Source organism: Carettochelys insculpta, chromosome 5 (assembly GCF_033958435.1).
Source record: "Carettochelys insculpta isolate YL-2023 chromosome 5, ASM3395843v1, whole genome shotgun sequence".
NCBI classification, from domain to species: Eukaryota; Metazoa; Chordata; order Testudines; family Carettochelyidae; genus Carettochelys; species Carettochelys insculpta.
The window spans coordinates 42,564,149-42,585,277 of record NC_134141.1 but is presented as its reverse complement, the minus strand read 5'-3'; the positions used below and the strand labels follow the sequence as shown (position 1 = coordinate 42,585,277).

General features: G+C 42.8%; 1 protein-coding gene across 2 annotated transcripts; it reads left to right on the top strand.

Moving 5' to 3' along the window:
• Window positions 1–383: 383 nt before the first annotated feature.
• LOX (lysyl oxidase) lies at window positions 384–17,723 on the top strand. Of its 2 annotated transcripts, XM_074995000.1 has the most exons (7): window positions 384–1,447; window positions 1,776–1,884; window positions 3,307–3,444; window positions 5,849–6,005; window positions 10,593–10,688; window positions 10,793–10,908; window positions 13,520–17,723. In XM_074995000.1, exons 1-7 carry the CDS (start codon window positions 787–789, stop codon window positions 13,524–13,526), a joined length of 1,284 nt encoding a protein of 427 aa, XP_074851101.1. In that variant the 5' UTR covers window positions 384–786; the 3' UTR covers window positions 13,527–17,723. The 2 variants fall into 2 exon arrangements, with proteins under 2 accessions (XP_074851101.1, XP_074851102.1); XM_074995001.1 differs by lacking the exon at window positions 13,520–17,723 and having other exon boundaries at window positions 10,793–10,912.
• The last annotated feature ends 3,406 nt before the right edge of the window (window positions 17,724–21,129 follow it).

Sequence of the window (21,129 nt, the reverse complement as noted above, 5' to 3'; positions counted from 1 at the left end):
GGGAAATCACAGCCTTCGGGGACACACGCCTTGCCAGGTTGCTTTGCTAAGTCCTCCCATGGCAATGAACGCTTACTGTGGCAGGCCACGTGTGTGACTCACGCCGAAGGAACAAACGGATCGGCACGAGTTTATTTGCAGAGGGCTTCACCTCCATTAAAAGGGCATTAAGGATACCAGACTGTTCCTCAAGCCCTCGGCAGTGACCGGCCTGTGGGAGAGGTTTTGGCCAGGACAGTTCCCAGAAACACGTTTCCTCCCTCGCTAACCGCTCCCCGCGGCTCTCCAGCACTGATGAGCTCAGAGCATTTTTCCTTTGCATACTTTGGCATCGCCCCCCCGGGCCTGGCCGGCTGCGCGCGTCTGAGTGCCGCGAGGTGCCTGCCGGCTGGGCCCGGCGCGAGACGCGCGCCCTTGCCGCGCCAGGGGTGTATATATAGGCGGGGAGGGAGCCCTTTGTCTCCTTCGCCCTGCGAGGCGGCCGCGGCGGGGCAGATGTGTGGCGCTGCGCGGGCCGCACGTCCCCGAGCGCGTTACGTGAGCACGGGGCGGCGGAGCAGCCTGCCAGCGGGCTTGTGTAACTTTGCAAATGCGCCAGAAAGTTTAAAACGCCGCCGCGCTCCGCCTCCCGCCGCCAGTCCGGACCCCAGCGCCCGCCGGAGGACGATGCGAGGCGCCTCGCTCGCTGCCGACCAGCGCCGCGCCCTGTGAGCAGCCCGGGCCTCAGCGGAGCCGCTGCCCTCCCCTCCCGCGCGCCGTCGGAAGGTCTCTGCCCCTCGGCCGAAGATGCACGTGGCGGCGCTGCTCGCCCCGCTGCAGGTGTGGCTGTACCTGAGCTGCGCCTGGCCCGCCGGCTGCCAGCCGCCGCCGCGCCGCGCCCACCCGCCGCCAGCCGCCTGGAGGCAGAGGATCCAGTGGGAGAACAACGGGCAGGTGTACAGCCTGCTCAGCCTGGCGTCCCAGTACCAGCCGGCGCGGCGCGGCCAGCCCGCCGCCAGCCCCATCCTGCTGCTGCGGAACAACGCCACCGCCCCGCGGGCCGCCGTGCCTGAGGCCGGCGCCGCCCGCCCGCCGCCGCCAGGGGCCGCCAGCAGGGCCTCGGGCGCTCGCCACTGGTTTCAGGCCGGCTACCAGCCGCCCGCGGGGCCGAGGAGCCAGGGGGCCCCCAGCGGCTCAGCCCGCAGCTCCCCGCAGGGGGCGTCTCGGCCCAGCGCCCCCCACAGCCCGGGCGCGGGGCCCAACAACGGCAACGACACCGGCCCCGGCAGCCCCCCGGCCCTGAGCAACCTCCGAGCCGGCCGGGAAGATGTCATGGTCGGCGACGACCCCTACAACCCCTACAAGTACACGGACGACAACCCCTATTACAACTACTACGACACCTATGAGAGACCCCGCCAGGGCAGCAGGTACAGACCCGGCTACGGCACCGGCTACTTCCAGTATGGTAAGAGCTCGCCTCGCCTCGTCGCGCCCGCCCCGCTCTGGCCCGCCGCCACCCCGAGCGCTAGCGCAGCACACAGCCGCGGCCCACCCCAGCGTGCTCTGGAGCAAGCACCATCCCCGCTCCTAGGGGCGGCCTCATGGCTCCGTGAAGCCAGGGGCTGGCAGCGAACTACAGGTTCTGCCCCTCTAGCCAGCTGCCTCAGGAGGCCTCCAGGGCGGTAGGAGCCTATGGCCAGCGTAACGCCCCCACTGCTTGAGAGTGAAAACCTCTTTACAGACCTGTTCTGGGGTTGATCGTCCTGTTGTGTGGTTGGTTTGATGAATTGCAGGTCTCCCTGACTTAGTTCCGGATCCCTATTACATCCAGGCATCCACCTACGTCCAAAGGGCCTCCATGTATAGCCTGAGATGTGCTGCGGAGGAGAACTGCCTGGCAAGGTAGGCCTGCATCTCTATTGACTTGTCCTTTACATTAGCCGCAGGTACTTGCTTTGGTTGCTCCCAGCTTGGGTACCTACCAGCATTCAAAACAAGAGTGAGAAGGTCTAGAAAGCTTGCTAACAAGAGGTCCTGCCTCTAGCTGTTGGGTATAGGGTCTTGTTTTTTTCAACAACAGACAAGAAGAATGGATAACATACTAACAAATATGATTTTTAAAATGACATGTTTAGTTGCCTCTGTTTTACAGAGCTTGAGGTGTCTTAAAGGAGCCCAGTTTCCAAAGGGTAGGACCTCCACGCTTTCTGAAAATCTGGACCCTTTAAACATCTGAGATTAGGCAGCTCAAATCACTTTTTTCACTTCTGAAAATTGTTGTTCCTGACTTTAGCTGGAGCCTGATCCTTTTCAGCTCCCTCCTCATGTGAAGCGCTCTTGTTTCATTTGAAAGTCATCAGCTGCTTATTTGTAAGGATTACAGAAAACACTGCGCTCACTGTAGTTAGACACGTGCAATCTGAGACAGATCTAGCAGAAAAAAATTTGCCATAATCCCTTAGAATTTTGGAAAATAATCTTTAACAGTGAGATGTCCCTAGTCATCTGGCAAAGTGACTTTTTTTTCCCCCTGTATTGAATAAAACTGAACTTACCATGGCTGAGTTTAATAAATTTAGCTTGTACCAGTTATTTTGCACAGTAAGGAAGTCATCAGTTCCATTAACTAGTTGTTAGCACAGCATTAGGGAGTAATGTTAGTTTGCTGTGCTCCCACCCAAAAAGGGGTGGGGGGGGGATACAGAGGGTGCAGAGAAAGCAGGAGGTTGTTTGTGGACCCCAAAACTAAGTGTGTAAACTTGCTGTTTTTGATAGATTAAATTGCTGATTTTTAATTACCAGAGGGTTAGATTGGTCCCAAATTTGGCCTAAGTGGCATGACTGTAGCCTTTTCAACTACAATGGAAACAATGTGCTGTGGCCACGAGATCATACTACAAAATTTTGTTTGACAGAAACTACTGAAAAACAGCTTTTTATGCCAAATAGGGACATGGTTACAGCAGTCCATTCTTAAAATGATTTTGTGTTCTCGGCTCTTGTTAAACACCGCTGATTCCCTGAACTTCAAAGAATCAAATCCTGCTCTTACAGAATGCAGTAGCAAAACTAACATCGGCAGGAGGACTAAATAGTAGAATATTACTAAAGCCTGCATGCAGTACCAAAGGTTTCTAAATGCATCACAGGGCCTTCTTGAGCATCCTCAGTTACTTAATGAGGCTGAAGATGCTCAACAACTCGCTTGTCATGACATTTAGTCACAGAAGGTTGATTGCTAGGTCAGAAACCAAGAAAAAGCAACCCTAAATGTCTAATAATTTTTTGCAAGTGTCTTTATGCTTCTTTTTTTAATCATTGCAGTTCAGCTTACAGGGTGGATGTCAGAGACTATGATACTCGGGTGCTTCTGAGATTCCCCCAAAGAGTGAAAAATCAAGGCACATCAGACTTCCTACCAAGCAGACCTCGATATTCATGGGAGTGGCACAGCTGTCACCAGTGAGTGAAGTGCCCTGTATGGTACCTCCTAATTATCTTTTTTATTTATTGTTACTTGTAATGTGGTATGTTTTGCTACTGTCTAGGGGAAAAATAGCTACAGGGTTTTCCTGTCACTTCCCATTTTATGGTAAAAGCTCATTATACAGCTATGCACATGAGTGAACAAGTGATTAAATAAAACTAGTCATATGCACATAAAAATTTAGAAGTGTATGTAAATCAGTTTAGACTAGTCTGTTATATAGCCTATCTATTAAATTCTATTTTGTATAAGGCTGTTCATTTATATTTATGTAAGTAGAACCAAGCAGTGAACTTCAACAAGAAGTTACAAGTACAGTTCATGCCCCAAAGTGTACATTTTACTTGCACATTCACTAAAAAAAAGGAATATTCAAATTATGATGTATTATTTTGTTGTCCTAATGGGTCACATGAGTCAAGGAACATTTTCCTCATTATTGAAAAGAGGAATTGGAAACCTGTATGAAACGTTAGGGTAATCTCACTATCATCTTCATTTGAAAAGAATTGGAGTTTTACATAAAAAGTGATGCTACAATATAACTAGTTGGCTCCAATATATGTTGCGCCAGCAACACCTTTGTTAATTGGAAATTTTAACATTTTTGGAACCTAAAATTAATATGTGCACTTGTGTAATATCTCTGAGGCTTGGTGTATGAGTTTGGAATCATGTCCTAAATCTATATATTTCATATCGGCTTTCTGATACTTTAGGAGAGTATATATATTTTCTTCAATTGTTTTAACATATGACTCTGCAGTTAGAGTATTTAATGAGTATATTGGTCATATGAATATAAATCATGCATAAAGTGATGACTGAATTCCAAATCCCATCTAAATATGTACCACCCAGGTTGCCATATGCATGATTCAAAGCCCTTTAAAATGAGTGGATTGCCTCCATTGATTTCAAGTGGCATAGGGATCAAGCATTATATCCTGCTGTAATAGATCAAATAGTTTATTTCCAATGGGACAATTAAAAGGCTTCCTTTGAACTGATGATACATGCAGCTAGAAAGGCAAATGTTTTATTCATAGCAGATAAGCCTCTGGTGAAGTCTGAAAAAACTCCTGTGAATGCATTTTAATTTTAAAAAATTAAGGTCAAATTAATACTTACAAAGGTGACAAATGGATAGCACTGGAAGCTGAACTCTTTAATCCACAGAACAGGTAATCTGTGCCCTGTGAATAGACTAGGCCATAATCATGCTGACCAAGGTGTAAGTGTTATTCTTTCACTAGTCATTCAGTTCTTGGACTTTGAGTATGCTGCCAACAAGAATGGTAATTGTAGGGATGATTTCTGTGCTGCTGACCTTAGACCAATAGCAAGTGAACTATAACTATCAATTCATTTCTCAAAAAACCTGCCATCAGATGGTAGTGTTTAGTCACCATCAATCAGAGTCACTACTTCGTCTAAGTTTTTTAGCTTGTGATTTTATGTTTATTTGGAATTAAGATGTGTTTGAAAGGTATATTATTTCATCTTTTATGTATGCACAAAATGCTGAAGTCTTTTATAAGCAGCAGTGCCAGAATGCTATGCTATCAAGCAGCTGATTTGTTGGCCCTTGCTAGTTTGCTTTCTCCATCTGTGTGAGAAAAGTAGAATCCTAGAACAAATGGGTGGGTCACAGCTAATGTGTGCGACTTTGGAGGCGTGGAGAAAGGGAGGGACAGTGATACTGATGGGAACAGTGTACATTGTGAAAGAAGCAAATATATATTTTGGAAAGAACACCTTAAAATCAGCAAAAACTTGAACGACAGTTTGTGTTGAATGTAAGTATGAATTCCTTCAGCTAATAAATCAGCAATGTAATATTAACACACAGAGGATGAATCTCTAATCACAGTAGATTTGCAAATATTATAAAATGTCAGGAGGTGTGGGGACAATGGAGGTGGACAAATAACCACAAACCCTTCAGCCCATTCCAGAAATAGCAAACCTGTCTGGAGTTTACAGTAGCTAAGGTAAGCATTTCTAAGCAAACAATCCGCATCTGAAGGCGAACATTATAAGATGAACCACGCAAATATGAACAGTTTAAGTGCTTACTAGTGTTATTGAAAAAGACAACAGGAAATTTTTGGAAAACAAAGCCAATATTGAGCCCTTCTTTTAACAAAATGAGGTTGGTTTGTTTTTATCAGGTTTTTATACAACTGCTGAAAACAGAATAATAAAAATACAGTGCTGCCACTGAGAAAACATATTAACCAATTAGCTGTATGTTTTAAAATTTTTTTTTTGCAGGATATACTATAAGTTAGATAGGAAACATGATTAATATTATGATTTAACAATGTTTTGGCAAAAATCTGATCTGCCTCCACTAACTTACCTGTGGTCTGACAGACATTACCATAGCATGGATGAATTCAGCCACTATGACTTGCTGGAAGCAGGCTCACATCGGAGAGTTGCTGAAGGGCACAAAGCAAGCTTTTGTCTTGAAGATACTTCTTGTGATTATGGATATTATAGACGATATGCATGTACAGCACATACACAGGTAAGAGTGACTTCCAAAGAACAGATTTTTTTCCTGCAGCTTGCCTTACTTGAGAGCATTTTATCTAACCTTATAGGCTTCAGTTCTCAGGTACCTTAATTTGCTATAAGAGAATCACCCCAGCATAGGGGGAATCTGTTGGTAGCATAAAGCCAGCATAGCACCTTTTGAACTCTCGTTCCACTACAGCCCTGTAAGGGGTGTGGTGCCTTGAAGGGGGTGGCTGGAGATTGCTTGCATTCTGGCAGACCCCTGGAGCTATTGGTAGCTGATGTACATTAAAACAATCCTTTAGCTAATCTGATTTAGATTAAGAGACAGCCTGTCACACAATAGGCCCAGGTTCGGGGCAGGGAGGCAGACTTTTAAAGGTTGCATTTAGTTGTCTTACCTCAGTTAACTTTCTGCTGTCTTTAGCTACGTCTACACTAGAAAGTTTGTCAATAAAATGCTGGTTTTGTCAATAAAACTTGCATTGTGTCAACACTAAAAATGTGTTCTGTCGACAGTAAATCGACAGAATGCTGCACTTTTGTTGACAGCCTTCTGCGCCTCCCCAAGAGGCAGAACGCTTTTCTCAACAGAATCTTTCGACAAAAAAGCTGTGTGGATGCTCCAGGGGCCCCTCTGTCGATAGACAGGGCTTTTGGATCACCAGGCAGTCCTGTCTGTTGTGCGTCTGGTTGTCCATTCTGTCGAGAGTGGCCGGGTAGTGCGGCCACTCTGTGACAGAGCAGATCGCTTTTTTGATCTGCTTTGTCTGGCCACAATGTCGACAGAAGTTTTGTCAGAAGATGTAGTGTAGACATGGCCTTTGACTGCAGGCAAGGAGCAGAGCTAATGCTCTTTTCTCTCAGAGGCTGATAGTGCAAGGTTCTGTTTTCCCAGCGCTTTCACAGGCAGATTGAGGGGATTTGGTACTCCACAGCATTATGCTCAGTGCATGCATGTAAAAAACATTCAAACTAATAGGAGCTGTGTGAACATCATGGGCAAACTATAGCCCTTGTTGGTGTTGTTTGTTTTTAATATACTAATAGGAAGTAATTTTACCTTGTGAGAAATGACAAATATTTTCCTATGGTTGTGTCTGTATTTAAATCTTAAATACAATGAATGATCTTTGATATGTAAAGTTAGTGGAGGGATTTAAAAATATTCTCTTTGTGCAGGTTACATCATTCACCTAATATATATTTTACAGCTGGACTAGTTGTCACTAGAGTCGAGGCTGTGTCAGCATTTCCACTGGAAGCCTATATTTTCAGGGGTTATAATTGGACTGTAAAACTTTGCTCCAGCCTCAAATTTGGAACGCATATTAGGGCATAAGCTGATTACCAGCTGGGATCAGAAGGGAATTCTTGCATAGCTTTGTACTGCATAGTTAAGTGCTTTATGAGGATTTCTTATTTTCCATTGAAGCATCCTATATTGGCCACTGCTGAGGATACCAGACATGAGGGACCATTGAGATGTTCCCGTGTTGCAATTCCTATATTCCTGGTAACAAAGTGGGAGGATTTTTGGACACGCTGATTGGGGAAAAAACATTGGCTGCTATGTTGGATACCCTCTGAATTCTTGCAGCCATTTTTGACTTTTCAGAAAGTGGTTGCTTGAAGAGAAAAAATCCTAATAGGCCATTTTTCTGCAGAAATAAAGCCATGGATGAATAAATTACAAAGTTAGAACATTCATAAAGTTTCAGGGCTATGCCAAGAGAGTACTTTGCACTGTATGCAGAATACACCTATGGCCAAAGCTAACATTCTTCCTAGAGGTAGTCCAGGAGTTTAGTGGCATTTAAGTTAGAGTTGCGAGGTAGAAAATGGCATTCACTGAGGATGCACCTAATGTTCTAACTCAGGGAACAAAGTTCTCTCTGTATTTTTCTGATATTCAAATACACTTAGGCTATGTCTAAACTACAGAGATCTTTGGAAAGAGTGCGTCCACACACAAAAAGCAGATCAAAAGAGTGATCTGCTCTTTTGAAAGTGAGCATCCACACAGCCCCATTCTTTTAAATAATAGGCTAGGGATCGAAAATGAAGACTGTTCTTTTGAAAGAAGGGCTCTGCAGAGCGTCTACACACGTTTTCTTTTGAACAGGGGCATTCTTCCTGAAATGTGAAAGGAAGAGTGACTTTTTTTGAAAGGAGCACTGCATTCTTTTGATCTACTTTTGAAAGAATGCTTTTTGTGTGTAGACGCTCCATGGGCTCTTTTGAAAGCACCCCCTTCTTTCGAAAAACCTTTGGAAAGAACTTGATAGTGTAGATGCAGCCTTAATGTGGAAATGGTTTAAAATGGAGCTGAGAGAACAAGAAATAGCAGCTGTGTATCCCACCCTCGCTCTTATCCCACAAAAATGGGGATGAATAGTTTTTGCTGAATTGGTCTTTAAGATGCGGAGACTTAAGCAGCAGCTCTCAGAACTCACGCGTCATATACAGGGGATCCAAAGTGGCATTTGTAAATAATACGGTAGTCCCTGGAGTTAAACAAAGGTTGCACTTCTGCACACCCTCGCATAACCTAAATTTTGCACAAGTTGATGGGGAGCCAAGAAACAGGTTGCAGCCTGGCTTCTGGGAGCCAGGAAACTGACAAGAACACTAGCACTGGTCAGTTTCCTGGCTCCTGCAAGCCCTGACTCCCAGCTCCCTGCCACTCTGGGAGCCAGGTGTGGCTTCTCCCCATTGAGTAGCTGCACCACCAGCTGGGGGAAGCCAGGGAGAAGGTGTGCCACCACGGTTGTTTGTCCCCCAGCTTCCTCCAGCAGGGAGATTCGGGGGCTGGAGTGGGAAGCTGGCAGAGCAACTATGCTCTCCGGCCCCTGGGAACTCCACAAATTTGACCTGCGCTTAACTCGCCTTAATGCAAGTTAAGCACAAGTCAAAATTGTGCATATTGGGGGAGTATTATATGTCTCTGACTATATTGGTGACGTAATGTCTCAGGCAAGACCCTACATACAGCTACCATATTTTTAATTATCCTTGTGTTGGGTTTTCCCAAGTGACTAAAAACTTCTTTTTTGTTTCATTTAATCAGGTAAATAAGTAAGGAAAAATCTCAGGTATTTAGTCAAAATTTCAGATGTTTGTTTGATCTGTAGTCAAGCCTCTTGGGCTTGCAAATCCAGGATTAAAATACTGCAAGATTTCCAGTACTTCCTTTGTTGTCAGGCTGAAAATACTGTGAGAACAGCCTTCCTTCCGAGTATTACAGAAATGCTGGTTCCAAGCAGAACTGCAAGGTGGTGCATGAAAAAAGAGGTAACAGGAAAAACAAATAACAAAAACTCTCTGAAGCTCAAAAACCATTCATTTGAAGTTCACAGAGTTTTAGGTGCAGATTTTGGCTAGTCCTTACCTTTTCTGGAGTGATTCCTTCATCTCTTTATAAATAAGTGATGCTTTAGGTTACGAGTTTTCAACTCTTTCCTTACTGAGGCCATTCCAACATGCTGTAAAAACCCCACAACCCACATGTGCCACATCTGGTGGTCTGCATATGAAAGCCAAGGCCAGTGTTCGGAGAATAGCAAGCAGGGCAACTGCCTGGGGCACCGGTCCACAAGACCTCCCATGAGGATACATTGCTTAGGTGTCAACTTCAGCCCTGGGTGTGAGGGCTCTGAGTTTTGGACCCTTGTGGTGAGACTTCCGTTTTCTGTCTGGGCCCCTAATGCTGGCCCTGCTTGACAGACCCCTTGAAACCTGCTTGCAGCCGCAGTCAGGACCCTAGGTTGCTCACTGAGAACCAACGCCTTAGGCAATATCATCAGTACTTAAATATAGCTAATTTATGTTTCAGGGATACGTACTCGGTAAATACAGATTTTATAAAAATATATATAAATAGACTAATTCAAAAATTTCCATTTTTTCCCCTGGAAAAAAATGGGTTGTCAATAAAATATTTTCTGTGAAATTGCTTTTCACAAAAATTTTTTTTCATCTACCTGATCACCTGAAAAATGAAAAGTTTTCAATTGTAAAATGCAGTCCCGCTGTCTCAGGGAATTGTAGTTTATCTCCTATAGGTTGGGATTCCCATCCACACTGCATCTCACATGATGTGCTGTGATACACAGATTCCTTCCAGCAACAGGGGAGATACAGACTGTTGGGAAGCCCAGCCTGTTACGAATGGGAATTGAAATATTTCTGGTTTTGGTCAAAACATGGTTTTTACTTTTTATCCAAAACTTTCCATGAAAAGCCCACCTCTATTTTTCCCACCAGCAATTACAAATATCTGTTTATCCAAAAGTAGAACAGCTAGAAAGTAATGTATCTCAGAAAGCATTGTAAATACTGGTAATCTCTTTATGAATAGTTTTAACTTTGTTTCTACCACACAAAAAAGTCAATATAATCTCTGTCACAGCTGAATAGTATTATTTAAATAAACAAAACCCAGAAATTTCTGTTTTAATGCAAAACTCATTCATTGGTGTCTTCTTCCTGCCCCACCCCCCACAAACCAATGGCATGCATGGAGGTTTTCTTTGGTTTGTGCCTCATTTTTAATATTGATTTCTGAAAATATATTCCTTTGCTTGCACATTTTTAGGGACTAAGCCCTGGCTGTTATGACACTTACAATGCTGACATAGATTGCCAGTGGATTGATATTACAGATGTCAAGCCTGGAAACTACATCCTGAAGGTATGGGGTGTATTTTAAGAAATCATAACTACAAGTCCCTTTAAGACAGCACAGCAGGTTATCAATCCAAACCCAGTTTTAAACACCATTTTCCTTCCTTCAAGGTTAGTGTAAACCCCAGCTACTTGGTACCAGAGTCTGACTACTCCAACAATGTAGTACGCTGTGATATCCGCTATACAGGTCATCATGCATATGCCTCTGGATGTACAATTTCACCGTAAGTACACTCTCTTTCTCTTTGCTACTTTACATTCATAAAAGTAAGATTAGCAAATGGGCTTATGTTGTCTAGGGATGAATTCTGCATTGAGTAAATTGCCATATGAGTTCTAGCGGCAAACTTTGTGAGTGAATCATTTTATTCTTGGAGTATTCTAGTTTGTTACAGATGGAACTTAAAGAAGCTCTATTTTGTGGAAGGGATGGGAATGATTATTTTGCCATTTACATCTGCATAGCTTTCACATTATTGTCTCTTTTAATTAAGTTGATTTCTTCAATCTTCCATTTGAGATGAATGGAACCTACAATAGTTTATAAAAATCCATTCCTCTCCCAGTACAGAATACCTGCCTCACCTTAAAAACCTTTGTTTCTGAACGCTTGATTTCAGTGTGTATAGGGATTTCTGAATTGCTGTCATTACCTGGATTACCAGCTGCTCTCTCTGGCTCAAAGTCCCTTGTTGAATTTACAGTCACAAGCCCCTTGATGCTTGTCCAACTGCTGTACAGAGCCTTCACACAAAGCTGTTGAGCAGATTCCTGAGGGATCCTTGAAACACTTTGTTAAAAACAAAACCAAACCCCACATACATATACATATTACCTTTGCACTGCTACAGCAAGGCCCCCAGGAACAGGTCTTCCCACAACACCTCATTTACTGTTTTGCATTAGTTCCTTCGGGGTTCAGGCGATGACTGTTAACTAGGTCTGGCCATAAATTGTTTCGTAAAAAGCAAACGTACATTTAACAAAATCAGTGTTCCCCTTATACTTCAGGTTAAACTAGCCTATGAACATTACTCAGGAAAATAAGTACCATGTTACAACAACATATAGAGAAGTGGGCCTTCACAATATTGTAATACAATACATGATTACTGAATCACATTATTCACGTGTGACAGTTAGTGGTAGGTTTAATCTGGCTGGAAATAACAAATACGACCATTAATGTAGAAATCTTTGTGATGTTCATTTTCGTTTATTGCTTTGGAATATAACTAAGTGGTCAGTGAGAATTGACATAACTGCAATAATGGAGTTTTCAGACCCATCTCATTTGAATATTGCCAACTTGTCATGTGATAGAAGGTGTCACTCACCACTGGAATAGCGCCTCCTCCTGGTCATGTTGGGGGACGAACATGAGGCTGATGCCCACGTTCCTGGTCTGCAGCCTGCACCCCCACTCTCCTTCTCCACAGTCTGCCTCCAGCTCCAGTCACATCAGGACCCACAGCATCCTCTTTGTGGCTCGGCCCTCCGTCCATGTCACCATCTGTGTTCCTCCCTTCCTGAGAGGTTTACTTCTGCCTACTCCCTTCCCACTGGTGACTGTAGTCAGTCCTCTTGCCACTTCCCCAGTGGCAAGTGGGAGGTGAAGGGACCCGGGCCTTCCCACTATTCCAGGTCCCAGCTTAGGAACCCTCTGAACCAGTCACTTACTGCATTCCTTTGTCTCTGCTATCCTTGTATTTCCCTGGGCCACTTCCCTGCAGCCATCGAATCCTCCTCAGTCGCAGCAGTCTGCACAGAGCTGCCCCTTGTCTCCTTGGGTTCCTGCCTCTACTGCCCTGTCCAGGGTGTGAAAGGGTTGCAGCCTACTTCAGACACAGTCCTCCCTCCTTGAGCTCCAGGTAGCTTCTGACCTGCTCCGCCCTGAGGCTTTTTTATGGGCCTGCTTGGCCCTGACTGGTTACTCCTCTCAGCCGGTCTCCTATTGCTCTCTTTTCATGCAGCCTCGCTAGGGATCAGGATTAACCCTTTACCGGCCAGTGTTGGGTGGCAGCACCATCACATACCAGTTGTAAGGTTTCTCTCACTTTGAATTTACTACCAAGCCTTTTGTACTGGGAAATCAAACACCAAAAAGGGCTAAAATGACAAATGTTTGTTTCACACATGTGTGGAGACCTAGGCTCCTATCAGACGTAGGTCACAATAAAAAATAGTATAGATCTATCAGTGGGTATTAGCCAATATTGTCCAGGACTCAGCCCCATTCTCTGGGTGCCTTTAAACCTCTGACAGCTTGGACTGGGTGACTGGAGATTTATCATTCGCTAATTGCTCTGTTCTATCCATTTCCTCTGAAGCATCTGACACTGCCCATGGTATTAGATGGACAATTGATTTCACTTAATATGGCTGTTCTCGAAAGCAACAACTTAAATGTTGGCCTGATTTCTTTTATTTTTTTCTCACCATCAGACAGTGTCTGGTTGTGGAAATAAAAAAAACAAAACCAGGTGTGCTGCAGGTTATGAATGGTCATTTTTGGCAGAAGAAACTTTCATGGCGTCTCTCCATTAATATTAGCTCTGATCAGAGCATATATTTTAACAAAGCTTCTATTCACGAGTTCAAGATGGGGAGAGAGAGGGAGAGACAAAAGATTATCTAGAGGGTTTTAGTTGAGATGATGCACAGTTGCTTTGCAATCCTGCCTCTTTCAGCTTTATAAATTAACAAAATATGGTAATGATATTCACAAAGAAAAGCTAGTTCCTTTCGTGCAGCATGTTCACCCTGATACATAGATATTTAACACAGATGGGCTTACTAATGAACGATTAACTGTTTTCTTTTTTTAAACAATAGATACTAAGATCCAAGAAAATGGACAAGTTGGTGCCAGTGTTTTGAACTGTAATATCATCATATAAACTTCAGTAAAATATGAACACTACAAAAAGGAAAAAAAATCAGCACAACTTTTATGGTTTTGAAGCATAAGGGCTGCTTCATAAAAATATGTAACTGGATTTTTTGCATTCAAATTTTCACTTACTTTAAAAAAAAAAAAAACTATTGAAATGTGTGGGATTGGTGACTCATGCACAGATTTTCAAATTCTAAAGGAAATGAACTCATTCACAGGAATGTAAGGGTTTTTGTCTTGTTTTTAAACTCCACTGGAAATCAGAGTGCAGATAACAGCAGAGTCTGGTCAATACGCTATTTGTGAATGAGCTGTCGTCTTTTTAAAAGGTAGCAAACTATAGTACTGAATAAAATGCAGTTAGTAGTAGTAGTAGTAATTCTGGCTATTTCAATTAATGCCTGATCAAGACCAGCTTGGAAATGAAGCTCCTGCTATTACAGTAAAACTAATTGGATATATTGGGTGCAGAGGAGAAAGGTATCCTCAGTTTTTAAGGAATATTAACTTATAGCAGAAAAATGTTTTTTTTGTGTATGCATTAGTTCTTTCCCGTATATGAAATTTGTTTTAAGTTTATAAAATATTAGTAGGTTAACTATCTTCTCAAGCCAAATGCATATTGCGGCTTTGGTCATAAGCCTGTCTTACTTTTGGAGTAGAATTAAAGAACTGAGCCACCTTTCTGTGTGACAAGATTTTCAAAATGAGGCTCTTAAAAGGTTCTACCATGAATTTGATGTGCATAAAATGAACTGGGATGAACACCTGTGCAGCAGAAATAAGGTTTCTGAAAGCCACATTGGATAGTCCCTAATCTTTAGCTGTGAAAAAGGCATGAATTGAAGAGTCTAACCTATTACAGTAACTGATAGCAGCAAATCAGCTCCAAGGCACCGCAAACAGAAGTAGGCCGAAAGGCCTGTCAGGATGTTTTTATGGAGAAGGGGCTTTTTACTTGTATTACCATTAATGTTATTTTCCATTTGGTGCTGTATTTGATTCTTAAATGTATATTTGGCTGCTCAAAGAATGAAGCTTAAATCAGTATGAAGTATTACAGCATAATAGTTAGTGTTTGCAACACCAGATATACTTTGATCAGGTCAATCATGAAATATTCAAAATGAAAAATCTTTCAGCCCAAATTAACGAGATACATCCTGCTGCTTACTGACCAGCGGGGAGGTGGGGGCAGGGCGGGTTCCTGAAATAGTGCTATTTTTCATATGCAGGGGACCAAGCTTTAAGCTAAGAGAGCTGTGATTTTTTTTTTTTGTCTTAAACTGTGAAATTTCTCAACATTGTCCTGATACTTTTTCCGAAGCACTCAGATGGTGCAATGCTCAACCAGCAGCTCACATCTAAAGCAACAGCCACAGCTCAAAACCTTTAGAATTTTAATGGCATATCTCTATGTATTTGTGTAGCTTGAGGAATATTGGGGTGTTTTTTTGTTAAGCACTATTTGCCAGTATTGCATGCAATACAACCATACAGATTTAATTCTGAGTTTGAGACTTATCCGAATATCCTTGAGAACGATGGATCAGCTAGTTCTTTCCTACATATATTATTTACTTATTAAGATTATCAACTGATTCTGTCCAAATAACAACCATGTTTCCAGCGCAACTAATCTAACCAACACAGCCAGACTGACACTGATAAGAACCAGGTACTCACTGAGGGCGTGGCCCTTCGTGACTACTCACTCACCTTTCACTTTCGCATGTAGGAGGGATCCAGTTTACAGCTGCAGGCTGCCAAGTTTTCCATATCCCTCATTTGGTTGATAGTGATCATTATGGTCTCTTCCAAAGTGGTATCTAACTCAAGCAATAAAACTAGACTTGGTACATATTGCAGTAGGGCTGTATGCACGTCGTTAGTTAAGTTGTGCCACTTTTTTCTCATTAAAAGCACTATTTTTCACATTTTATAACTGACTGTAGAAATATGTTCCAGACTGAAGTTTGCCTTTTGAGGTCTGAGCTCCAAAACGCTTTCTGTAAATGGAGTTTGTTTTCAAAAAGCACATGTATGTGCACACACATGAATGAACCAATGCAGCTACATTTATACCTCCTGGTGCGAGTGATTCAGGCCAAGATTTCTAACCTGGGATGAAGACTCTGATCCTGCAACTTGTGTGTGGGCAACTTCTGCACAGAAGTCAGTGGGTACCTCCACACTGTAAAAGTACACCCAGGATAACAAGCCTCTGCGCCCAGGGCTACAGACCCAGGCTGATGTTACAGAGCTAAAAATAGCAGTGTTAGATATTCCTGTTTGGGCTGGTGCTCAGGGGTTTGAAACCTGCCATGGGGAACAAGGCTCAGAGCCCAAGCCAGCATGTCTACACTGCTGTTTTAACATGATGGCACAAGTCCTGCAAGCCCGGTTCTATAGAGATGGACTCTGAGACCCGCTGGGGGCACTGCACATTTATGGTCAGCCATTAGCCAGGAGCCGTGTAGCCAGTGGGCACTTTGTGGTGCGGTGTTCTGAGGGGCAGGGTGCTTAGTCCATAGCTGCACAAATATCTGTGGGATTTTTCTGTAGCCTTTGGGGAGACACACCCTACTAACTCAGAAATCAAACTTTATACCTCCCACCTGGATGATACCTCAAAAAGCATGGAAGTGTAAAAGGGGAGTTTGCTGAGTATTTTTGGCTCTATTGTAGGAAGACACATTCTGACCTTTCTTGCAGGTGCTTGGGCTGCCAAATGAGCCACTGATTTTAAGGACCTTTAAGTCTCATTGACATGATAGATTGTTGGGGCTCCATAGCTGCCATTATTGGATAAAGCCTAAATGAACATGTTAATTTGGAAGATGATGGAATTTCTTTTCTTTAGCTAAATACTGTACAAGTTTTAAAACATTTGTTTTAAACAGGAGAAGCATTTGCACACTTTTCAAAGATCATGTATGGTCTTCCTTAAATCAGCAAAAGCTAGTAATGTCAGAATTAGCTGAAAAAATGAGTAGTCTGTCCTGAACTTATCCTGCTGAGCTACAATGCAGGAATAGAGAAGTTGATTTACATAGCTTATGAACTAATATTACTAAATGGAGTGCTGGCCATTATTCTCAAGATTTTGGTCACTGCAGGTTTGACCCAGATATCTTAAACCTGCTTTTTTCATGCTGGAATATATTTAAGGGAATGCTTGCTTTTTGTAGGCAATGTTTATACATTGTTTTGATGTAAGAGTTTTTTATAAAGTGACATTTTATTATGTAATCATTTTTAATAGGCTTTGGGTCTGTTCCTGCAGTCTTTGAAAGAGTTTTGCCCTTGGTCTCAAAGACCATAAGATGAGTCCAAGGGTTTGCAAAATTTCAGAAGTACAGAAACGCTTCTTGTGTAGTTTTTGAATTTCCTTTGAAAATGTTAGCGTGTGCATGAAGCAATTACCTCCCACATTTCAGGTCTTCAGAGAAATGTTGCATATAAGCAACGTGCCTGTGCAATGGATTCATTACAAGAGTGCTTTGCTATATTTGTGAAATCTTGAAATATGTTTCATAATAGATGCATATTTTTAGACAAAAGTATTAAAAGAATGACAGATTGGTAATCAGTTGAACCAAGAGATCACATAGATGATATTTTTAGGTTAGTAAAGATCTATCCATTTTATGTTGCTCACCAAGGCAATGGTGCATGCCCCAAATTTAACTTCATAGTCATTTTATATATCTGATTTCTTTAGTTGCATCTATTCATAACAGAAGGGTTATTTTCATTTGTAAGATATTGAAAGTGGTCTATCCTGTGCCTCACATTACACCACATATGGTTTTCACATTTCCCAGATTTAAAAAGGTGCTGCAGTAACTTGAATTAAAACCTAGAAGTGTATGCTAATAGGAGGTTACTTTTTTTTGTTGTTAGCAATTAAATGCTACAAATTCACTGAAATGCCACTTTTTTTCCAGTTTCTTGAAGGAGTTTTCAATGTTTCCTTCACTGTTTTCCAAGAATCTTAATTTTAAAATCTATTTGAAGAGCTTTTATTTATAATATTCAGACACTAGCTTTGTATTCTTAATTGCACTTTCATATTCTTGTTACATTGCCTGTATTATGGTTGCAAGTTGATGTGAAAATGACTTGAATAAAAATGTTTCAAGTGTTCATCTTGTCCTGTTGCCCCTTCATTCCATATGGGCCTTATCCCTTTGTCATTGAGGTCTGCTGGAGTCTCTTGTCTTCAGTGGCACTTAGTTGTATGTATGCACCAGAAGGGGAATGATTGAAGTTTGGCAAAGTTATGAGTAACTGAAAAATTAGTCTTGTGATGGAAGGTGTCAGGTAACCAGCAGCAGTACCAGCTCTGCCTATAATACACCAGAATTCAGCACAAATACATAAGATTTACAAACATGTTAAGTACTGGATTCCAAATTCAGTTTTGGGTGCAGATTTTTTTTTTTTTTTTTAAAACTCTGAATACTATGCGAGCTGCTTGTGTGAGATGGCCCTATGTCCCATCATAGCTGTTAAGACAGCTGGGGTTAGTGAAATGTCTGAATGTTTTAATAAGGTGCTTGGGCCTGTACTAAACTGCATGTGCCTGGTGCATGTTCCCACAAGAGAGCATTGGAGTACTGGGCATTTATTCCTTTACCTGCATATGCTTTCTCTTAGCTATAAGAAAGGAAGCAGTCACTACTTGTTTGGCAAGTAATATTGAATGGAAAATGCCTGAAAAGATGTACTGAGTGGAGTGATACCGTTCCACATAACTTATGTAATCAGGAGGAGAAAATAAAGGTCTTCTAGTGTGTCCACGTGGTATTTTGGAGCAAGCCTAGGGCCTCTGAGCTTGAGTTCCAGCCCAAGCCACAATGTCAAAGTGCTGCTGCTTCAGTTTTTAGAGCGTGAGCCCTGCTAGCATCAGTCTCTTGAGCTGGAGCGTGAAGCTTGCTCACACACTTCCAAAATGCTGTGTAGTCGTCATATTCTTAATGGTTCCTGCTATCTTCCTCTCTGCAAATAGTGTGGAAGTGCCTGTCATCCATAAAAAACTAATTAAAAATGCTCTTCAAGAATTACTTCTTAAGCTGAGGCATATTTCATCTGTGGCAGGGATTGTTTCACAGAGAGGGTGTGAACTCAATAACAAGTGGGGAAATCACTCCAAATTTCCCTTCATTTTGGCCAAAAATTAAGAGGCTCCTACAACATTCTGCTAGTAAAAAAATCCTCTTAGGAAATGCTTGCTGCCAGAACCCAAGTCTAAACATTCCACTTTCAGAGGCAAAAGCATAAACAAAATGAGGGCCCCATTTGTAATTTGCTCTCCTTGGAAGCTAGTCAAACCCAAAGTCAAGCGACCCTCAGGCCATAATGCAAGATAATTCACTAGGATTTGAAAACATTTTCATCTTCTAATTTGTCCTAACTGCCTTGAGTAGCTACAGTATTTATTTCCATAGAAATGGTCAAATCTGTTTTGAGTACCAAGAGATACTATTTATATTCACAGATGCTCGTGTTACTTGGAGCAGATGCATTTTTGTGCAATCACTTTTCATCCCTGCAGATAGCAGGGCACCCCAACCTGTCTAATGTAATCCAAACTGACAAATTTTGGTTATATTCACATGTAAAAAGCCCTTTTGGCATATATAGGAACATACATATATGGAATGTACAAGCTTTATTATTCATCGATATATCAATGTGAATACACATACATAAACCAGTAACATTTCAGCATTTTTAATGAGATGGATGAGTCAGACTTAGCAGCTGATTGTGCTATGCTCCCCCCTCCCTTACAAAATTTCATACCCATCCCCAGGGCCTGGCTCCCAGTTTGTGCACCCCTGTACCTACGTACAGCAAGATCAATATTTCCACTGTGCTAAGGACACAATGTTAGCTATCATCTAACAGAAGAGCAGAGGAAATAAGAGCATGAATATAGAAATTGGTTAGAAGAATTCATTCCAAATAATAGATACTTTAAGGAAGCAAATAGAGTTAGACCCTCTAATGCATGGCTCCATGTAAGCTCAAGAGTGGAGGTGGCATGTCCCTAAACACCCCACAGTTCCTTCAGACTTTCAATATTTATGGAAATAATTTTAAGCCACATGGTTTGTATACCAGATATGAACTAACGTATTCTCTTTCCAGTTCTGTATACGGCCTGAATCAATACACTAAGGTTATGATTACACTGCACCTCTTAGGGAAGCATGGATGGTGTGGAGCTACAAGTTGCAATAAAAAGCAGACTGGCCCACACTGTAGCATGTACCTACATGTCAGTGAAATACCCGAGCAAGGGGAAGGCAGTGGGGAAAGGCTTAGCAGCAGAGAGCTTCCAGAGCCTTTCCCCCCACCCCATCAGAGCATTTCCCTGCTACTACAGCCTCTCACAGGGGCAGGAATTGGCTCTGGCAATGTCCTTTTATTGGAGCCTCCCCCTGTGGCAACCATCTGGTAGGGCCTTACCTTGCTCCAGGGAAAGGCTTCTGCAGCAAAGAGCTGTTAAAGCCTTTCTCCCTTCCAGGGGAAGATTCTGGCAGCTCCCTGCTCCAGGAGTCTCCCTGTGGTGAGGCAATGCTCCATCAGCAGGATCCTATATCGGGGTGGCCAACCCACAGCTCTTAGAGCAATTAAATGTGGCTCCCCGTCAGAGCCGTACACCAGGAGTGCTGTCTGCTGCTCTGTGCATGTGCCCCACCACTTGGTGGGAGAAGCGCAAGCGGCAGTGTCTCTAGTGAGTCACTGGCATCAAGTTACCGTAAGTGTGGGAAAGGGACTGGACGTGCCTGGCTCCTGGGGAGGGGGAGGGCATTGAGCCACATATTATATATTTATTTTTATCTATCCATATGGAGGTAGATAGATTAAAAATTAACATATAATACATGGCTCTTTGCACTCTAGCCGCATGGTTTTTTGCACTCTGTCCAGGGCTCTTTGTCTCTAACTGTTTATTGCTGACTCACAGGCACTGCTTGAGGGAATAGTACGTAGCCACATGGCTCAGGCACATCTTTACCAATAGAGCTCAGTGGTTTGCATTGGCTTGCTAAACCCAGGGTTGTGAATTCACTCCTTGAGGAGGCCATTTAGGGCCTGGGACAAATAGATTTAAAAAAAAAATGTCACGGATGGTGCTGGGGTTGGCCTCGATGACCTCCTGAGGTCCCTTCCAATTCTATGGGATATATATGTACCGTTATTTATACCCATGTTAGGGGTGAGTGTAAGCATGCCTTTCAGCACTGTGTGTATGATGCCTCCAATTCATGAGGAGTTAATGCAGAAAAGTAGAAAGGAGTTAGTGCAGAATGTCTACTTTGTTAACTATTTCACTCAATTGCTTTAGCAGAAATAGTCTGCTAATGTTTTTCTTTGTCTTGCTGGATATCACAGAAGCTGAGACAGACAAAATGATCTCATGAGTCCTTTGAAGCCTGTAAGTCCACTCCAGGGTTGCTCCCGGCAAGCGTGTTTCTTCAATCCAGCTTTAAAATGATCCCGGTGACAGGGATTTTACCACTTAGGGAGAAAA

Coding starts and splice junctions, on each gene's coding strand:
- LOX (XM_074995000.1), top strand. CDS start 787: ATGCACGTGGCGGCGCTGCTCGCCCCGCTGCAGGTGTGGCTGTACCTG. Junction 3,445..5,848: donor GAGTGGCACAGCTGTCACCA/GTGAGTGAAGTG, acceptor GTGGTCTGACAG/ACATTACCATAGCATGGATG. Junction 6,006..10,592: donor CATGTACAGCACATACACAG/GTAAGAGTGACT, acceptor GCACATTTTTAG/GGACTAAGCCCTGGCTGTTA.